General features: G+C 54.9%; 1 protein-coding gene across 1 annotated transcript; it reads left to right on the top strand.

Moving 5' to 3' along the window:
* Nucleotides 1-7,071: 7,071 nt before the first annotated feature.
* On the top strand, nt 7,072-19,480 carry KLHL21 (kelch like family member 21). Its single transcript, XM_086715547.1, has 4 exons — nt 7,072-8,189; nt 10,362-10,767; nt 14,821-14,893; nt 16,104-19,480. The coding sequence occupies exons 1-4, from the start codon at nt 7,169-7,171 to the stop codon at nt 16,395-16,397; spliced, it is 1,794 nt and encodes a 597-aa protein (XP_086571673.1). The 5' UTR covers nt 7,072-7,168; the 3' UTR covers nt 16,398-19,480.
* The last annotated feature ends 990 nt before the right edge of the window (nt 19,481-20,470 follow it).

Below are 20,470 nucleotides of genomic sequence, written 5' to 3'. Positions count from 1 at the left end.
AGAGCCGCGAGGGCTGTCGGGAGATGTAGTCTGTGGGCGACGGGAAGCCAAAGGCGCGGGGGCGGGCGCGGGGCATTGTGGAAGTAGTGGTCCCAGCTCCGCCTCTAAGGCGCACAAAGGCCTCCTCGCGGACTACAAGCCCCATAGAGCTCCGCGGCGACTCCCGGTTTTTGGGGGCGGTGTCTCCGGGACCTGAGGCTGCCGGAGCGGGGGAGGTGCGGAGGCTTGCTCCGGCTCGGCGGTGGGGGAGGGGCGGTGCGAGCGGTAGCGCCGCGGTCTCCGCGGGGGCGGGGGTCGCCTCGGCGGGTGGGGGCGGGGCTGACGGCTTTGGACCAGGAGGGCGGGGGCGGCGACTGGCGTCTCCTTTGGGACTTGGGGTTCGGGCACCTTTGTGGGACCGTGGTCCCCGCGGCCCGGGCGGGACTGGGGGCGGCGGGGGCGACAGGCGCTGACGTCGCGGCCGCCCCTGGGCTCGGGTCGGCGGTGCGAACTTGTTTTCGCGGTGGGGGTATTCTGGCCCACTCCTCCTGTCCCACGGGTCCTGGGGCGGCGGGACCGAGGACCTCCTGGTATCTGTAGGATCCACTTTGGGGTGCCGAGTTACTGCGTTTTTAGAAACTGTGCTAGCATCATCGATGTTTTGGAAGATGTTAGCCTTAAATTAGATTTTTTTTTTCTTTTTTCCTCTCTGCCTCATCTTGGGACTGCCCCTGCTTTCTTACTTTAATGGCATTATCTTCTGAATATATTCTCACAGGATCACAACAGTGGGTGAGGGAGAAACCTAGTAAAGATGTTTGGTATTGACATTGATTTTATTGATATTTAATTGAGAAGTTTGCGGTGTTTAAACGCTGGACCGCTGAGTATTTTACAACTTTATATGTTGAAGGTTGATTGACATTGAACACTTAGTTGAAAATTAACCGCTCTGATAAAATTACCAGAGGAGGCCTGATCGTTCTTGAACATTTTTGATAAGCATTTAAAAGAAAAAAGCCTATAGATGATTCAATAACATGTTTGGTAGCTTCGAAGACAAAGGAACTGTGTTAAAGAGGAGTGACATAAAATTTTTAATTTGAATCACAAAAACGACTCCTTGACTCACTAAATCGAAAAAGATGATTGGAAGAATCTCTTGGAGGTTATTTCTGAGGGAGTGAATGCTATGTTGGTTGACTATCACTATTGAGATTGTTAAAATAATTCCGAAGGAAACTAGTAGTTAAAGGACCGGGGTTTGTCTTAGAAATGCTTTTCTGAACCACAGTTTCCTAAATTCTAAAATTTTTATCACAGTTCCTTTCTCAAAAAATGATAGTTTACTATTTTTGCTGTTATTTTTTAATGTAATTTCAGCAATGTCTTCCCGGATTGGAGAGAGCCACAGCGGCGATAACAAAATGAGGTGATCTAGGAAGTTAGATTAAAAACAGACGTTGAACTTGGCCTGTGGAAACATCATCAACAGCTTCTTACCCAGTTGTCACATTCAGGTGATTTAGCAGGATTTAGAATGCTAACTGATCACTATGGCCAGAGCAAATGTCCTGAGGTTAGCCAGTGTTGCCCAGGGTCAGATTACCAGCAGCAACCTGTTTTGCCTGAATAAGAAAAGACCGGGGCTCCTGGGTGGCTCAGTCTGACTCTTGATTTCCGCTCGGGTCACCATCTCACCATTTTTAGTTGGAGCCCTGCATGGGGCTCTGCACTGACAGCATGGAGCCTGCCTGGGATTCTCTGTCTCCCTTGCTTTCTGCCCCTCCCCACTCTCTCTCTCTCAAATATAAATAAACACCTAAAAAATTTTAAAAAGGGCCAGGAAGGGATATTATTCTTTTGTGGTAATTGGAGGTGAAGTCCAAGTAAATGAAAAGGGAATTTTTTTAACTGCTAATTATTCCCATAGTAAATTCATAGAGTAAATGTTAATTAAATCCTCCTCCTATTAAGAAATTGAAGTGAAGAACTTGTTGGTAATAATAATGGACTTGATGACAAAAGCCTAGAATTCAGGGATCTATATTGAATGGAATCACTCAGACATATTAAGGAAAGAAAATTCCAAACCTGAATTGTGTCATGTAACAGGGATCATTCTTGCTCAGAATAGGTGTTTGATAGATACTTCTTGAATAACTTATTAACAAACAGTAGTTCTTGGTACACAGATATGACCAGTACTTCCTGATGTCTGCTTGTTTCCCCGCCTGCCACTCCCAAAAACTTCCTGGAGGACCTTCTTGGTCTCCTTCCTTTGATTCCTCTTAGACGTTTAGCCCTCTGGAGGAGGTTTAGACATGAATATTTACCTTCCCTTCCCTAGACTCAAGGAAGGATTATAATACCAATAACTGACCCAAAGTCAGTAGCATAATATGTACTTGTATTATCTCATCAATACACAGATATGTGTATTTAGTACAGAAAGGCAGAAAATATAGGCAAGCACAAACACTGAAGTAATGTAGTTGGTTTGTCTAGTTTATTTCTCAGGTGTCCTGGTACTATTCCTGGGCTCCAGGGGGCAAATTTGGAATTCAAGGATTAATGCAAGAGCATTAGCCACAGTAGCCAGATACTTGGAGACTGTGATTCCTTGTTTTCTGCCTTTAGGGGAAAAAAAATTATTATTATACCTGCTGATTATTACAGTTATTTGGAAAAGAGGAAGAAAAAAGCCAACGTTAGCACAGGTTGTGACAAGTTTTAAAATACTAAGAATACCATAGTTTCCCAGTAAGTAACTTGAGAATGTAGTTATTTTAATTGGGTTACCAAATATAGCTTCACCTTTCTAAATCTCACAGCTATACCACATTCATTTAGGGAACATTCTGGAAAGCTTTCTGCCTACCATTATAACTCAGTACCTGAGTGTGGGTATGAACATAACCAGAGGTTTCTTTCTCCCAAAATGACTTTTTGGTGGTTCAGCTTTAATAGAATATTCTTAGGAATTCGTGTGGATCTTTCCCATCCTGTTTTCTGATTTTTCTGACTTCCATCTCCAAGAGACCAAAAAAAAAGTAAAACTTCCTCAAAATCATCTTGTTTTTAACTCTTAGTACCTTGACCACTGTATGAATATATACATGTGAATAATCTTAAGTCATTAATAAATAATTTTTATACCATGTATTGTCACCTCTTTATATAGGGAGGGAAATAACTTATAAACAAATAAGTCAAACGAACTTCTCATACAAGGATTCATAGCTAACACTGTGCTGGATATTGTTCGTAAGTTTTTGCCTACAGGGGCACCTGGGTGGCTCAGTTGGCTAAGCCTCTGACTTCAGCTCAGGTCGTGATCTCAGGTTTCGTGAGTTTGAGCCCCGTGTGGGTCTCTGTGCTGACAGCTCAGAGCCTGGAGCCTGCTTCAGATTCTGTGTCTCCCTCTGTCTCTGCCCCTCCCCAACTCATAGGCATCTGCGCACGCGCTCTCTCTCTCTCTCTCTCTCTCTCTCTCTCTCTCAAAAATAAACATTAAAAAACTAATAATAAAAATAAACGTTTTTACCTACTGTATCTCATTTACTTATAATAACGTACTTAATAAATAGAGACTATTATAGCGTTCCTTAAAGGAAAGTTTAGTAAGTTCATTACAAATCACACTTGAGATGGTTCAGAATCAGTAAAGAATTGGGTGTACAATAGGAGAAAAGGCATACTCTCTTTTTAATGGTATAAATGTGTAAGTATGTGCTTCTAAATGTGCTCGAAGGAAAAAAAACCCCAGGATAACCAGCTTTTATAAAATGATCTCCATGACCTCTTGTCCTGTCTGCCTAAAATTAGAATTTAAATATCAAAATTGCATAGTTTAAATTTTTAGAAATGAAATGGTACCATTATTTGTTAAATCACATTACTTTCTCAGACAAAGACCATTTTCATGATATTGGAAGAGGTAAATTTTAAAAACTTTCATGGTTGAAATTTAATTTTTTTTTCTGTGTCCCCTGCCTCAGCAGCCTCCCCCCAGAAGTTTAATCTTTAAATACAAACATTTCCCCCCAAACTATGGGTTGTTGACTAGAGTTAACACCTTTCTCACTGAACACTAGTGTTTCTACCGTGCCCAGATGTGGAATGACATTGGAAGAATTTGCTGGCTCGATCATATATTGTCATACTTAAGTGAATGAATTTCTCACTTTCCCATCTTGAACTTTTTTTTTTTTATTAATTTCGAGAGAGGGGCCCCTGGGTGGCTCAGTCGGTTAAGCATCTGACTTTGGCTCAGGTCATGGTCTCCCAGTTTGTGAGTTCGAGCCCCACGTCGGGCTCTGTGCTGACAGCTCAGAGCCTGGAGCCTGCTTCGGATTCTGTGTCTCCTCTCTCTGCACCTCCCATGCTCATGCTCTGTCTCTCTCTGTCTCTCAATAATAAATAAACATTGGGCGCCTGGGTGGCTCAGTTGGCTAAGTATCCAACCTCAGCTCAGGTCACGATCTCGCAGTTTGTGGGTTCGAGCCCCACGTCGGGCTCTGTGCTGACAGCTCAGAGCCTGGAGCCTGTTTCAGATTCTATGTCTCCCTCTCTCTCTGACCCTCCCCCATTCATGCTCTATCTCTCTCTGTCTCAAAAATAAATAAACGTTGAAAATAATAATAATAAATAAACATTAAAAAAAATTAATTTCAAGAGAGCCAGCAGGGGAGAGGGGCAGAAAGAGATTGTTAAGCAGTTTCCACACTCCGCGTGGAGCCCAACACGGAGCTCCATCCCACAACCTTGGGATCATGACCTGAGCCAAAACAGAGTCTATTAACCAACTGAACCACCCACGTGCCCCCCTCCCCCACAATCTTGAACTCTTATGGTTGATCAGATGAGTGAGAAAAGGAACTAGATAGCATGCCTGGGTTAGTGGGTGATTCAAATTTCCAAACACAGCTGATGGGTCTAAATCTGTTCCTTTATTTTCTAACCACATTCCTATGTTGCCTTAGATATGTACACATGGCTTCGAATGCTCCCCTTTTAGGTCCAGGATATTAATAATATACCTTTTTTTCTCAAGAACTGAATTCTTAATTGTATTTTCAACTATTATCTCACCAAACAGAGTATGTCTATCTAGTACAGAAAGAGAAAAACACAGGCAAGCACAAACAATGAAACCTCGCCACCTCAGAATATGTTACCTTCACAATTGCTTTGTGGGCATATGAACACAGACAACAAACTGGGCCATACTACGGGTAATCGGATTTTTTGCTCGACACTGTAGCACGAATATCTTATTCCAATAAATATATGCATCATTTCTTCAGGACTTCACAGTAAGGCTGATTTGTTTAAGTACACAAAACTGGACTCCGTCCTTCACCAGAGCAACATTATTTGATTTATGAAAGCTTTGCTTTCTGCAAGGTGGACAAGTTCTGACCCAGAGGGAGTGTAGTACTTTTCCCTACAAACATCCCACTTCCTGGCTACTCAGACTCTCTTGTCACAAAGCCTGTGCAAGTAAGCTATTGGCCGGGCTCCTGGGCCCAGGAATGCTGCCGCTGCCGTTAATAGCTGTGTGAACAGTCCATCTATGGGCAACACGCAGCCGCCTGGGTACCTGAATGTTTTTTTTCACTCAGGCCTGTGCTTCCCATGCTGAAATTTGGACCAGACACATTCTCATGGCAAGATGATGAGATTCAAAGCACAAGAGAAAGCCTGCAGTTCGCATTTCAGAGATGGAGGAAAAACAAGATGTCTTCTCCAAAGGTTGTGCCCACTCAGCTGGAACCAAGAAATGACAGCAACCCCCGGGTGCCTGGCCCGCCCTGGGACACACGTGGGCGCGTGGGTGAGGCGTTCACCAGGAATGTTTCTGCGAGGCCCACAGGGCATGGGTGGGGGCTACTAAATAACAAAAACCCAGGTTTCTTCTGAGAAGCAAAAGGACTGGAGTCTTTTCTAAAACCGAGCAAAGCGTCTGCTAAAGAAAAAACATGGCTTCCAAGGGAGGGAATTTTTTTCACCTAGTTCCGTTGAAAGTGGAGTCCTGGTATTGTATTCACGGGAACCACAATAAGGAAGATTCCTTTCTTCACAGTCACCCCACAAGTGACTGTGACGCTCCTGAACGCCCACATCCCTGGTTTTTCAGGCAGTCCCCTGTCTGACCTTGAGCTAAAGGCAGTGTCCCCAGGCCCCTAGCGTCCCCTCTCCTGGAATAGGAAAAACTGCTGCTTTCGCCGGAATTATTTACATTATTTATATTATTATAATTTTCTGGTACTGGAGCCTTTTGTTCAACCTAATAGCACGTTCTTCTGCATTCTCACGGCGGTCTCCTACCCTCAAGTTTTCTGCCTTCCCCACGTCCACTTCCAGGAGAGGGGGCGAGGAGCCTGGGGGTCGAGCCCGCGCGGGCCTGCGCCCTCAGAAAGCAGCTCTGGAGCCTGAGTCTCTATGAATCGGCAACCAGAAGTGCGCCTTGTACGCTGACGAAAGTTAATGACCGAGTTAGTCAAGTTTGAAACTCCTGCAGGAACACAGTGGAGCAGATTCTTGGCGTCTGGCCCCGTGTCACTTACAAGTGCGCCAAGAAAAAACGTCACCTAAAAAAGCTTATACTTGTTCAAGCCTTAGTCCTGAATTGTAAAAATCCTGTCTTTTGAGATCTGCCCGGCAATAAGGTTAACTAGCAACCCTCGGAACTAGTGGAATTCAAAACAAAATAAAAACAAAACAAGAAAAAGGTACTGTAGCGAGCCGCCCAGGGGCTCAGGGGCCGCCGACTGGGTAGGGAAGTCTGGCGCGAAAGGGGTGGCTCCGGTTCCGGGCGCCGAGCTCGCCCCCGCCGGCTTCGGCCCCGCAGCCCGGCCCGGTGCGTCGTATGCGGGCCCTGGAGGCCCCCGACCCCGGACGGAGAGGACACACGACGCCCGGCGGGCCCCGCTCGGGCAGGGGGCCGCGGGAAGCCCCGTAAGGGCGCGGGCGGGCGGTTGTGACTCAGCCTCAGGCGCATGGGGCGGGCGGCGGCGCCGGGCTCGGAGGGGTTAAGTAGGCGGGGCCAGCGACGGCCCGCCCCTCCCGGCCCGCCCCCGAGGCCGCGGCGCCCGGCGGTACTTATAGCGGCGGCGCGGGACGCCCGGCGTTCCTCCCGCTGGCCCCGGCCGCGGCGCGCCCTAGTTACCCCAACGACGGTGCCATGGAGCGGCCGGCGCCCCTGGCCGTGCTGCCCTTCTCGGACCCCGCGCACGCGCTGAGCCTGCTGCGCGGCCTGAGCCAGCTCCGCGCCGAGCGCAAGTTCCTGGACGTGACGCTGGAGGCGGCGGGCGGGCGCGACTTCCCCGCGCACCGCGCCGTGCTGGCGGCCGCCAGCCCCTACTTCCGCGCCATGTTCGCCGGGCAGCTGCGCGAGAGCCGCGCCGAGCGGGTGCGACTGCACGGCGTGCCGCCCGACATGCTGCAGCTGCTGCTCGACTTCAGCTACACGGGCCGCGTGGCGGTGAGCGGCGACAACGCCGAGCCGCTGCTGCGGGCCGCCGACCTGCTGCAGTTCCCGGCCGTGAAGGAGGCGTGCGGCGCCTTCCTGCAGCAGCAGCTCGACCTGGCCAACTGCCTGGACATGCAGGACTTCGCCGAGGCCTTCAGTTGCGCGGGGCTGGCGAGCGCGGCGCAGCGCTTCATCCTGCGCCACGTGGGCGAGCTGGGCCCCGAGCAGCTGGAGCGCCTGCCGCTGGCGCGCCTGCTGCGCTACCTGCGCGACGACGGGCTGTGCGTGCCCAAGGAGGAGGCCGCCTACCAGCTGGCGCTGCGCTGGGTGCGCGCGGACCCGCCGCGCCGCGCCGCGCACTGGCCGCAGCTGCTGGAGGCGGTGCGCCTGCCCTTCGTGCGCCGCTTCTACCTGCTGGCGCACGTCGAGGCCGAGCCGCTGGTGGCGCGCTGCCCGCCCTGCCTGCGCCTGCTGCGCGAGGCGCGCGACTTCCAGGCGGCGCGCTACGACCGCCACGACCGCGGGCCCTGCCCCCGCATGCGCCCGCGCCCCTCCACGGGCCTCGCCGAGATCCTCGTGCTCGTGGGTGGCTGCGACCAGGACTGCGACGAGCTGGTCACCGTCGACTGCTACAACCCACAGACGGGCCAGTGGCGCTACCTGGCCGAGTTCCCCGACCACCTGGGCGGGGGCTACAGCATCGTGGCGCTGGGCAACGACATCTACGTGACGGGTGAGGGGACCGGGGGCCGGCCGGGAGGGCCCCGGGTGTTAGTCTCCTGCGGCCTTGGGAGAGTGCGTTTTCCGAACCTGGAATCCTAGAACCGCCCCACAGTGCGAGCGCCCCTTCCCTTCCCCCGCCCCTTCTTGGCCAGTGGGTACGCTTCGAGAGCTGGTGCTTTCGACCTGGAAGTCCGTTGTGTGAGCTGCGACAAGCAGCTCCTTGTGGTCTCTGTGTTCCCCGATGTTGGGGGGGGGGGGAGGGTAAGCAGCCTAGATGACAGATGAGCCCACTCCTTGCCCGGGAGGTGCCCCCACTCCCATTTGGTTAGAGGATACTGGGGCATTCACCCGGCACAATGGGCGCTTTCTTCTTCTCCCTAAGGAATCCAGGGACAGGCGGGGGACTGGCGCTCGATGAGACACCCATTTCCCGTCCTGGGGATTTCCCCCACACAGCTGAGCCCCACAGGCCCCTTGACACGCTCATTTTGTCACCAGTGACAGGGTTCCCTCAAGCTTGCACCTAGGCTGGTCGCTGGGGGGTCACATGGTGTTTAGGCTGCTCCCTAGTCAGCGACTGTAAACATGGTCACATGCTAAGAGGTTTTCTTCCAGTTACTTGGCTCAAACCCCAAAACACTGCCGAGTCATGCTGGGCGGGTCCCATCCTGCCCCGGTCCTGGGCATCTCCCACATTTTTCATTAAAGATAAATCCCAGTTCAGACATGGGGCTACCTCCTTCCCTGGGGTGAGGAGGGGCGGTCTCTGTGACAGCTATATAAGGAAAGAACCCGACTCGGCAAGCAGCCCTGGGCCCTGCGGAAGGCTGTTATCAGTCAGTGAACTGAGGCTGTGCCCCGCGTGGCACCTTCAGGAGAACGCCAGCTCTGAGCTCTGGTGTTCCCACTCCCCAGCCCCACACGCACCACCAGTTGGCGAGTGGAGAAACCTTGGGTTAAGGACGTGCTCAGCTCTTGGCCTGCTGCTCTGTTCCAGCGTTTGCTGGAATATGCTGGAATTGGTCGCTTTCCAGTTTGGGGTTGGTTGGCCCTGTGTTTGGGAACTGTGTGCCCTCCCAACACATGAAAGTCTGGCCAGTGCACTCCCTCCCAGAACTGGTTAGACTCGCCCCAACTTTGCACACCCTTCCATAAACGTCTCAGCTGAGCAGCTAATCCTTTGGGGTTAGACAGGTGGCTGGGTCATTCCATACAGCTGCCTGGAGGGAATTTCACAGGGGCAAGAAAGCTGGTTTCAGCTGCCTTGGATGCAGTTATCCTTTAGGAGGAAGAAAGCAGGCGTAGTGCACTTTGTAAGAGCTTTGTGTTTTAAAAAGCTCAAGGCTGTGAGACAGGATGTCATGCGTGCTTTGCCCTGTGGCGCCAGCTCTGGGGAGGGGGGATGTGACCCCGCCCCTGGATTCTGGGGATCCCTTCAGGCTGTGGGAATTCTAATGTTCTGGGTTTAACTTTGATTACAGCCAGCACCCCGGGGGGCAGTGAGTGGTTCGCTCTTTTTTTGAAAGAAATGTAGAAAGAACTTGATTGATTTTTTTTTTTTTTTCCCCCTGGACGAGGCACATGTCGGTAACTTGTGCCTAAATCAAGAACTGGATCCCCAGGATTCCCCCCGTAGCGTTTCTTTTCGTGCTGGGCTCTTGCTTGCAGTGTGAGGTAGATTTCCTATCGGCTTGTCCTGGCCCTGCCTTGTTTGCGGCTGCCCAGAAAGGCCAGAATTCCACAAACAAGGCCGTGTGGGCCCTGCCACATGCTTTGTGGCCCCCCAGAAGTTTTGGCTCTGAGACCCAGGCCCTGGTGCAGTTGGGGTGTTGGACAGTGTTTGTGGGGGTCCAGACCGCGATTGCTGTTTACTTAGAATTCTGGCTCCAGGGCCCTTGTTTGACCCACACGGACTGGCGGTGTTCTTGTGGCAGGAAGCTCTTACACCCCTGGGCGGTGGTCGGCACCTGCACTGCCTCAGCCCACCCCCCCCCCACCCCCGCCCGGGCATGGAGCCCCTCTAGCCAGGGCTTTGGTGAGAGAACCCATGTGTTGACGCTGAAACCCAGTGAGGCTACTTCCTGCCCTGGGAGGCTCGCTCTGGGAAGTTCATCGAGGCCCGCGTGGGTGCCTCACCCCCGAGTCCGCACGGGCTGACCTTGTGCGATGCACGTCCCGGCAGGTGGGTCTGACGGCTCCCGGCTCTATGACTGCGTGTGGAGGTACAATTCCAGCGTGAACGAGTGGACGGAGGTGGCGCCCATGCTGAAGGCCCGTGAGTACCACAGCTCCTCCGTGCTCGACGGGCTGCTGTACGTGGTGGCCGCAGACAGCACGGAGCGCTACGACCATACCACCGACTCCTGGGAGGCCCTGCAGCCCATGACCTACCCCATGGACAACTGCTCCACCACCGCCTGCCGCGGCCGCCTCTACGCCATCGGCTCGCTGGCCGGCAAGGAGACCATGGTGATGCAGTGCTACCACCCGGACACGGACCTGTGGTCGCTGGTGGACTGTGGCCCGCTCCCACCCTGGTCCTTTGCCCCCAAGACGGTGACTCTGAACGGACTTATGTACTTCATCAGGTGAGTATCCTGAAGCCGAGGCCCCTCCACAGCCTTTCTTACCAGGCCCCGTGCTAAAGCGCATCATCACTGTGCTCCCATTTCACAGATGAGGAGGCAGGCCAAGCTGGCATCCGAGGCTAGGTCTTTCTCACCTGTTAGAACAGTTTCTGTGGGCTTCTAGGTTTTCTTGATCAAGGGATCCTGACTGATGGAGTTAGATCCTTGGATTATTGATTGAGTGGAGTTAGGGCCTTTTAGAGAGCTGAGACTCTAGAAGCTAAACCACGTGTTGCTTTGCCTGTCTTCCACCCTGAGGATCCCGCTGTATAGACCCTGGTGGTTCTCATGTGGCATTCATTAAGAAAGGAATCTGTCCTACATAAGGGGCGTTTTGCATCTTAAGACCAGAGGAGGGGCATGTGGGTGGCTCAGGCGGTTGGGCGTCCGACTCTTGGTTTTGGCTCAGGTCCCAATCAAGCCCCACATCGGGCTCTGCGCTGACAGCGTGGAGCCTGCTTGGGATTCTCTGTCTCCCTCTCTCTCTGCTCATCCCCTGATTGCACTCTCAAAATAAATAAACATTAAAAAAAAAAAAAAAAAAAAAGACTAGGGGAGGGCTTTTTGGAGACTTTGGGTCTTTGGGGAAGTGTTGCTTTGTCAGAGGGACCCTTTGCTCACCCAGCAGTGTGTCTTCACCCTGCCGCCAGGTGCAAGAGCCGGGGGTGGGGGGGTCAGCTCCACCCCCCCTTATTTATTATTTTTAATGTTTACTTGTTTTTGAGAGAGAGTGTGTGAGCAGGGGGAGGGGCAGAGAGCGAGGGACACACAGAATTGGAAGCAGGCTCCAGGCTCTGAGCTGTCAGCACAGAGCCCAACGTGGGGTTTGAACTCACAGACCGTGAGATCGTAACCTGAGCTGAAATTGGATGCTTAACCAACTAAGCCACCCGGGGGGCCCCACCCTCTCTGTTTAAAAAAAATTTTTTTTTTTTTTTTTTTTTTTTCAACGTTTATTTATTTTTGGGACAGAGAGAGACAGAGCGAGACAGAGCATGAATGGGGGAGGGGCAGAGAGAGAGGGAGACACAGAATCGGAAACAGGCTCCAGGCTTTGAGCCATCAGCCCAGAGCCTGACGCGGGGCTCGAACTCACGGACCGCGAGATCGTGACCTGGTTGAAGTCGGACGCTTAACCGACTGCGCCACCCAGGCGCCCAAAAATTTTTTTTTTTTAACGTTTATTTATTTTTGGGACAGAGAGAGACAGAGCATGAACAGGGGAGGGTCAGAGAGAGGGAGACACAGAATCCGAAACAGGCTCCAGGCTCTGAGCTGTCAGCCCAGAGCCCGACGCGGGGCTCGAACTCACGGACCGTGAGATCGTGACCTGAGCCGAAGTCGGTCGCCCAACCGACTGAGCCACCCAGGCGCCCCGCACCCTCTCTGTTTAAAGCAATACTTGGGCATTCAGCACATGTCTCTGCAGGTCCCATCTATGCCTTTCCCGCCTGAGCTGGCACAGGAAGGGCCCACGGCCCTGGGATCTAAGGATCCCACAGCCACTCGGGACCAGGGACCACTCCTAGCAGGGAGCCAGCCCTAAAGCTGTCGGGGGGGAATGATGAGGACAATAGTTAGCATGCGTCAGGGCCCCCGAGCTGGGTGTGGTCTGCCTCCTGGGCAGGAGTCCATCTCTATGACTGTCTGACTCTCGAGATGGGCACCACTGTCATCCCTAATTCATAGACGGCAGCAGAGGCTTAGAGGGGTAAGGAATTTATGGGACGGCACGGGGTTTGAGTCCAGGATATCCAGCCCAGGGCCCAGTGCGGTGTTGCTATATCGTGGTCTCCCTGGGCCAGGCTGTGGCCTTGGGAGCATGGGGCAGACATGGAGTGGCCAGGGGGTCACCGTGCATCTGTGTGTCTTGACTTGCCACAGCCAAATATCCCCTCCTGATGGGCCAGCAGGCGTTCAGGGAAGTAGGAGCTCCTGTCTGCTGTGCACAGCCTGTGTGTGTGTGTGTACGTTCATGTGCACTTGTAGGTGTGTGTCCCACTTCCTCCCTTCCTGGCCTAGAGCCTGTCTGAAGCTGTGGGATCAGGAGGGAAGAGTAAGAGCTGTACTGTGGTTTCCTCTGTCTCCTCTTAGGAGCCTCAGAGGACATATGCACTTGGCTTCTCAGCCCTTCTCTTGCGTCCTCAACTGCCCTGGCCTTTGCTCCCTCCACTCTGCTCCCCCAGACTAGAGGCTCCTTCCCAGGCTTTCTTGGTGAGCACATGCAGGGCAGAGTAGCACATCACTGTATGCCAGGAAACCTCCGGAGTGCTCAGAGAAAGCCCTGGAATCTCGGCCAGCTCCTGGTCCTGTTATAAAACATCATCTGACCCTTTGCCCAGCTCCCCCTCCCCCAAGTCAAGGTAGATGTCTTCAGAGAGGGGGTGGAGACAGCTATAAATACTTCTCTCAAGAGTGCCAGAACCTTGGCTTCAGCCCCTCAGAGTCCGTTCCAAGTTGAGCGCCTTTGAGAATGTCCTCCCCGCCCTGTGGTCCTAGAATAAGACGGCGAAAAGGCCAGCCTGTCCACAGAAGGCCCCCTGTGCTTTCCTCATCCGTGTCGGGGTCTCTTGTCAGGTGCTAAGCCCCCGCAGCTGGAAGCATCAGGGTGCCCCCCACGCCCCATGTTAGCCTTTGTGTGGGTTCAGCTAAGCCATGGGAGGCTGGGGGTGGCGGGTGGGCTCAGCTCTGCCCTATCCCAGCCCCCAACCACGTGGAGATAGTGAAGGGTGGGGAAAGGCGTCCCGATTGACCTCCAGGGGGGTGGCGTGGGCAAGACCTGGGGTCTGGTTCAGATGCACTTTCACGTTTGCCCCAGAGTCACTCATTTCATGCCTAGTAAGCCTCGTGTCTAGTAAGCCCCATCGCGCCCTGCTCGAATGCCACCTGTCAGGGCAGCTCCTGTCCACAAGCTGCTGTTTTCAGGGGCACCCGGCACTGGGTGGAGGCCTCAGCCTCTCAACCGCTGCGGCCCTGACAGTTTATACGTCTGTGCTGGGGGAGGGCAGCCCAACGGCCTCTGGCACTGTCATCCTCACATGGGCCATGAACTAAGATGGGTTTTTACACCTTGAAATTTTTGGAGGGGGGAAAAAAAAAACACCAAAGCAGGAGCCACATTTTGTGGTATGAAAAGTTACACGAGATTCAAATTCTGTCCACAAATAAGGTCTTTTCGGAATGCAGCCAGCCCGTTTCCAAACATCGGTGGCTGCTTTTGCGCTACAACAGTCACGTTGGGGAGTAGGTACAGAGCAGGCTCTGGGGGCCTAAGATGTTCACTGACTGGCCCTTCTGCTGACCCCGGAGTCCTTACTCTCACTGCCATCTGGGGCTAGTGTCTGTGCTTTTCAAGGCTGTGCCTTTGAGCCTTTCCTTGCAGGGATCCAGAGCGTGTCAAACAAGGTGGAAAGACCCTGACCCCAAAGGGAGGGGCAGTGCTGGTGCCTTCTTTCCTATGACTGTGCCTATCCTGCTGGGCACCCAGGACACAGCAGTGAGCGGGAAGAGACTGGGGGGCTGACAGCGGTGGGGAGGGCCCAGGAATAGTCAGGGCGTGTCAGGGAGTGCAGGGGGGCAGGACGGCTGGCCTGGACTGGTCAGCCGTGGAAGGCTGTTGTGAGGAGAAGACACACAAGTGCAGGTCGGAAGACGGAGAGGAGACTGGTGGGCAGGGATGTGGGAAGTTCAGATCTGGAGCCAGCCAGGGGGGCCGCGCTGGTGTAGAGCAGTGTGTGGGGGGGTGGGGGTGGGGTAGGGTGGTTAAACCTGAAGGTGTTTGATCTTCAGGTTTGAGAAGCAAAGTCTGGTTCTGGCCTCAGAGCCCAGGCCGGATAGGTGTGCGGGCCTGTGGCCCCTACAAACCAGGGATGAGGGCTCACTGGCCTGTGGACTCCAAATGACATCAGAGACATTCCCAGAGGAGAGGGGCCTGTGTGGCCCTTCTCTCCAGCTCTTTACACACAAGGATGCTTCCTCCTGCCTCTGATACGTTTCCCCCCCTCCCATTCACAGGGATGATTCTGCGGAGGTGGACGTATATAATCCCACAAAGAACGAGTGGGACAAGATCCCATCTATGAATCAGGTAAACATGCGGCTGTGTCGGCATTGGTAGCACAGGCTGGTCCTGTTTTCTGGCCAGAGTGTAGTCATGACGTGTTTGGGAGATGGTCCTGGTGGGCAGGGCCCGTGCTGAGCCCTTTCCTAGTGTTATTGCACGTAATAGAGGGCTGGGTTTTCCCTCGGTTTGTACTTCAGGGGCACTGAGACCTTAAATAAATCCCAGGGTTAGACAGTTTAGTGAGTTCATCCATTCGGACCAGCATTCGATGAGTACCTGCTATAAGCCAGAGAGCATAGGGAGAAGAATATTCCCCAGAGGGACAGCAAATGCAAAGGCCCTGGGGCAGAGTGTGCCTGGTATGGTCGCAGAACAAACCTCACAGTCCAGGGTGGCTGGAGCAGAGTGAACAAGGGGACAGCGGAGGCAATGAAATCAGACAGAAGGTCTTTGGGGATTGACCCTGGGGAATACAGTTATTTATTGAGTGCCTACTGTGTGCTCTGAATAAGACACTGCTACCACTATCTGATCAGGGTGTCTCCCCTCTGCTTGTCGAGAAGAGAGGTGCTGAGTCTGACCCTGTGATGGAGCTGGGAAGGCTCGGTGCCATTTGGCCACGTGAGCAATCTCCTTAGTCCTAGTAGTTGTATATCTTCTCAACATCTTTTTTCTTCCTTAAAGTTCCCAAACCTGCTCCCATGATACCTCTGCATGGCAATTGTCACAACTTACAACATCCCAGTTTAACATTTGCACTTAGCAGATGGGACTTCTCTTCTCCCCGTGATGACCTACACGTTACAGCAAATTTGGGCAAGAGGAGAAAGTCCAGGGGTGTGGTTCAGAGCCCAGATGTGAGTCAAGTCCTGGCTCGGCCACCGTCAGCCACGTGAGGCACTGCTTTCCCACCTGTACGATGGGAGGACAGCCTGGCCCGCCCCAGGGCTGGTGCTGCTCACGGGGAGAGTCGCTGCTTCAGCAGCCTCCCGGCCACCGTAGGAACCAGGCACGGCGTGTGGCGCGCACCCCCCTCCCCGCCCACCCCCGGCCCTGGTTCTGGAGCCGGGGTGGAGGAGGGCATTGGCCTGGCCTGGGGAGCGTGCAGAGGGCCGCTCTCATTTCTCCAGGAAGTGGCGAGGGTCCCAGGCACCTTCTCCATGGAGAGAGGCCGTAGGGTTTCTGAGCTGGCCTGGCTGCCGGCCTCCACTTGCCTGTCTCCCTTGACCCGCAGGTGCACGTGGGGGGCAGCCTGGCTGTCCTTGGAGGGAAGCTCTACGTCTCAGGTGGTTACGACAATACGTTTGAACTCTCTGACGTGGTGGAGGCCTATGACCCAGAGACTCGGGCATGGAGCATAGTGGGACGGCTCCCGGAGCCCACCTTCTGGCACGGCAGCGTCAGCATCTTCCGCCAGTTCATGCCCCAGATGCCCTCTGGTGGGCGCGGCTTCGAGCTGGACAGTGGCAGCAGTGACATGGATGTGGCCCGACCCCGGCGGCCGCAGAACCCTGACGAGCTGCACTAGCCCTGGCCTGGCCCGGGGAGGGCCTCGGTGCAGGTAACACAGCATGTCTGGGGGCGGGGCAGTGAGCCCCTCCTTCGTGCACAAGGACGGGTTGGGTTCACCAGGTGGAGTTGGGCTCTTGGGTCGCCGAGTGAGCCTCAGGATGTGACCCCAGGAGAGCCTCTGTGCATTTAGAGTCGGACTCACAGCTGCTGGGAGCTGCCTCCCTGCCGGCACAGGGCTCTGGCTCTAGCAGGTGAACCCTCATGCTGCCTCTGCCTATGCCTACTTGCTCCCATGTCAGAGAGGACGGCCTCTGGTCGGGGACAAGTCCTCCCACGAGAGTCTGAGAGTGGTCCAGGCCTGCTTTCCTAGGCCCGCGGGCTCTGCTGGCCTGGAGCATCGGGAATCTGGCAGACGATGGCTGCAGTGGGGTCCCCAACTCCACGTCCGGTGCTGGACATCCCAGGGGCCAGCTCCCTGGATGGAGGCGGTCTGCCTGCCTGGCTCCTCACACCTGCTGGGATGTCCCACCAAAACGTGCCTCACAGGCGCAGGGCAGTGTGACTGGACGGGAGTGTGGCCTTGAAGTGGGCCCCAAGGGACGTGCTGAGTAAATCCTGTCTCCAGTGAATCTGGGTTGAGCCAAATGCTGAGTGCTCCATCCGCCTACCCCACCAGCTGGTGTTGCCACCTGACTTGGAGGCCTCCAGGACCGTCGTCCCAGGTGGATGCACGAGAGGGCAAAAGCCTGCAGGTGCAAGGTCGTGGCTCCTCCCTGGGAGGCCCTAGGAGTTTCTCATTGAAGCCCAGCCAGGCCGATGGTTGCGGATGCCCTTCTCTCCCCTAGGGACAAAGAATCCTGCTGCTTCCAAAGGAAGCCCTGGACGGGGTGGCCCCCGTGATTGGCTGCAAGGTAAATGCAGTCTGGCCCTTCCTTAGAAGAAGGGTAGGGTGGCCAGGGACGCAGCCAGAAAAGAGTCTCTTACGGTGCCATTGCTGAAGGTCTCTGCAGGGCAGGGGGACAGCCACGCTCCTCCCAAGCCTGGGGCATCCCCGGGAGGGTGGCGTGAGGAGTTCCCAGGAAACTGCGGCTCAGGGGTCCCCGGTTCCCTGTTTTCTCTGGGGAGTGAATGGTCTGGTCTCTTCAAGGTCCCCAAGGATCCCTTGGCTGGATGTGTCTTTCTTCCAAAGAGGAGGATGCTTGCATTTCCCTCACTAGAAAGCTGGAAAGCAAATGTTTGTTGAGTTGCCTTTCTCAGTGAACCGCCTTGGAGATGTGTTCTTAGCAGGAGAAGAAAAGTTCTAGCTGTCGCTTCACAAACAACACTTTTTTAAACACTTTCTTTGGCCAGATGGCAAGGGTTGTTCTGGGGGAGGAAGTCTTGCGTCCTAAAGAGCTGTTGGCTGGGGCCCCCACCTTCTCTGCCATATGCCGTCACTGTCTGGTTAGACCTGTTGCAGGAGCGGCTCCGGTCCACAGCCAGCCCTTCCCATCCCCTCAACTGTCACTCACCGGGTCACTCCCGCACACCCACTGCGCCAGGCGCTGCCAGACAGCCGGCCGGGCAGTGGTCCTGCCTGGGGCTCCCCCGCCAGGCGGGCCTGGCCGTGGGATCCCTTGGGCCCCGGGGGACTCCTTCATGCCCCAGGTCCCACCTTCGCCCCTCCTGGCGTGCGTGTTTCCCCTCGGTCGGGACTTGCTGCCCCTGTCCCTCAGCGATGGTCTGACCTCACCTCCTCGGGGCTGGTGCTGCCTCCTCCTGGCTCTGGTGCCTTCCCAGCAGGCTCACTCCGCAGGGGTTTTCCATGCCCTTTGGTCTCTGTAGGTAGAGGGTGTCCTGCCACAGTGGCTTGTCTCCTGTCAGTGGCAGCGGGGAGGGCAGGGCAGCGCTGCACAGGACCGAGGGAGCCCTGATGTGCACCAGGCACGGAGCTCTGCGCCAGCAGCTGCGGCCTGCCCGCTCGGTGTGGGGACAGGCCACGCAGATAGGTGTCACGATGCCTGCTGACAGGTCACCTGCAGCCACCCCCCCACCCCTCCCCGGAGCAAGAGTGCAGGCCTTGATCTCGTGGGGAAGGCTTTGGCGCCCTTCCTGAGGGCCGCCTCCGTGGAGGGTCCCTTTGGCAGCCGGAGGAGGTGGGGTGAGGAGGTGCCAAGGCTGCTGGAGCTCTCCCCACCTCCCTCCAGTGGGGCTGGGCTCTGTCAGGGTCAAGGACTTCCCGTGGTCAGCGACTTCCAGGGAGAGGTATCGTGTAACGCTTTTTTGTCGGGACGGGGCGCTGCAAACACGTTTTTCTGACAAAACCAGCCTCTGTGGACCGTACAGCAGGCCTGGTCCGGGCTGAGGGCTAGCGACCGCTCTGGCCTTCACCTGGCCTTCCCTGCAGACGCTCCCTTGTGGCAGGGGGCCCCGTGTCCTGGGTTCCTGCCCTTGGTTCTTCACTGTGACCAGCTGGCACACCACTGGCAGCTGTTGGTTGGCTGGTTCAGTGTGCACCCGTGACGTCCTCCTCCACGCTCGCTCTCTAGAACTACGCGGGTCTCCTCCACCCGGACCCCATCCTCTGTCGGGAGCACCAGGGCGGGGAAGGGGAAGCAGCAGCCTCAGCAGCAGCGGGTTCCTGCAGACCGCAGCCGGGGGTCCACGGTCAGGGACGGCCCTTCGGCAGCACCTGCTCCCCTGCCCAGCCCTCCCCGCTTCCCCCGGCGGGGGCTCTCGCCCGGGGACACCCCCCCCCCCCCCCGACCCCACCTTAGGAATGTCTATACACTGACCAGGGTCAGAGATGGGCCAGCTGGAGGTGGGACTGTGTTTGGATATACGGAACTTTTTAGTCTACGAGACAGTTTAAGTTATGAAAATTCAGTGACTCATATTTAATGCTGATTTGCTATAAAGTATTCTATATTTATATGACTTCAGAGACTCTTATGTGCTAAAGGACACGCCCCTTTCAGTGTCCCAGCTATCTAGTTCCAACCCCAGACGGTGGGGCAGATTTGCCTATTTATTTGTCCTATGGGCCTAGGTGTCCAGAATCCTGTTGAGATTTTAGGATGCCTTTGATGTATACTTTTTGAAATAAAACTATTTGCTATACACTCGGTGTCCTGGTCTTCATCCTGCCGCTGCTGTCTTGGAGACTTCAGGCAGAGGCGAGGCGGGGCAGCGGAGGGCTGCCCCCGTGCCCACAGAGGAAGAGGACAGACGGGGGTGCCCAGGGCTTGTGCAAACGGTCTTGGAGCAAAGCTTCTGAGGCCCTTTCTTGTCTCCGATCGTTACAAGGTGGCAAGTAGTGGGAAGCGGAGGCTGAGCCCAGGGCATGAGGAGCGCGGGAGTCCTAGCCCCACGTGCTGCCCCACGGCCAGTTTGGCCTCCCTGCCTCTACCCCTTCACCCCGTCCCCTGCCTCGCTCCCCCCACCTCCTGAAGGTGGGCTCTCCGGTGGTGAGGAGACCCCTGTCTGCAGGGGGTAAGCCTCGGACCTGGGGCGGGGAGTGGGCCCTTAAAGGAGGATCCTGGAAGAGGCCACGAAGTTCAGAAAGGTTCCTCGTGTATAACCCAAGGCATGGGCCGGTTTTTTTAATAACCTCACTGAAATAGAGCTGAGGCAGTTCGTAGTCTGGGTATCGGCTGTTGTGCCTGAATATGGGCCTTACCTCTGAGCACCCCAGTGGTCAAGGAATACAAGGAAAGACGGTTAGATGGGTTCTGGATGTAAAACAGATCGTTTCCTTCCTCAGACTCCAGGAGGAATTGGGCAGTGTGGAGCTCGTGTTTCAGGAGTCTTCCAGCGATAAGATTTAGGTGGTGCCCGACTTGAGCACTTGCTCGTGACTGTCACTGCCCCAATTCAGAGTTCGCTCTGTGCCGGGCACTAAGCAGAGCACCTCTGCTGTGTGTCAGACAGTTGTAGAATGTGTGTGCAGAGCTGGACACCCATCAGCGGGTGGGGCCTATATCCCCTGCCCTTGAACCTGGGCAGTGAGGTTCCGGTGTCTGCCTGGACCAGCACCACGTGGCAAAGGGGACACTGTGACTGGAGGGCTAGGTCATAAGGCCTCACAGCTCTGGCTGGAACATGGGTCCT

This window comes from Puma concolor, chromosome C1 (genome assembly GCF_028749965.1).
Source record: "Puma concolor isolate L17-30 chromosome C1, mPumCon1.1.hap2, whole genome shotgun sequence".
Classification (NCBI taxonomy): Eukaryota; Metazoa; Chordata; class Mammalia; order Carnivora; family Felidae; genus Puma; species Puma concolor.
The sequence above is the reverse complement of the archived record's forward strand: the minus strand, read 5'-3'. Positions and strand labels throughout refer to the sequence as shown.

What these genes read in the sequence shown, in the direction of transcription:
- KLHL21 (XM_086715547.1), top strand. Translation starts at nt 7,169, where the DNA reads ATGGAGCGGCCGGCGCCCCTGGCCGTGCTGCCCTTCTCGGACCCCGCG. An exon ending in CAACGACATCTACGTGACGG is followed by an intron (nt 8,190 to 10,361) that starts GTGAGGGGACCG and finishes ACGTCCCGGCAG; the next exon opens with GTGGGTCTGACGGCTCCCGG. An exon ending in AGATCCCATCTATGAATCAG is followed by an intron (nt 14,894 to 16,103) that starts GTAAACATGCGG and finishes CTTGACCCGCAG; the next exon opens with GTGCACGTGGGGGGCAGCCT.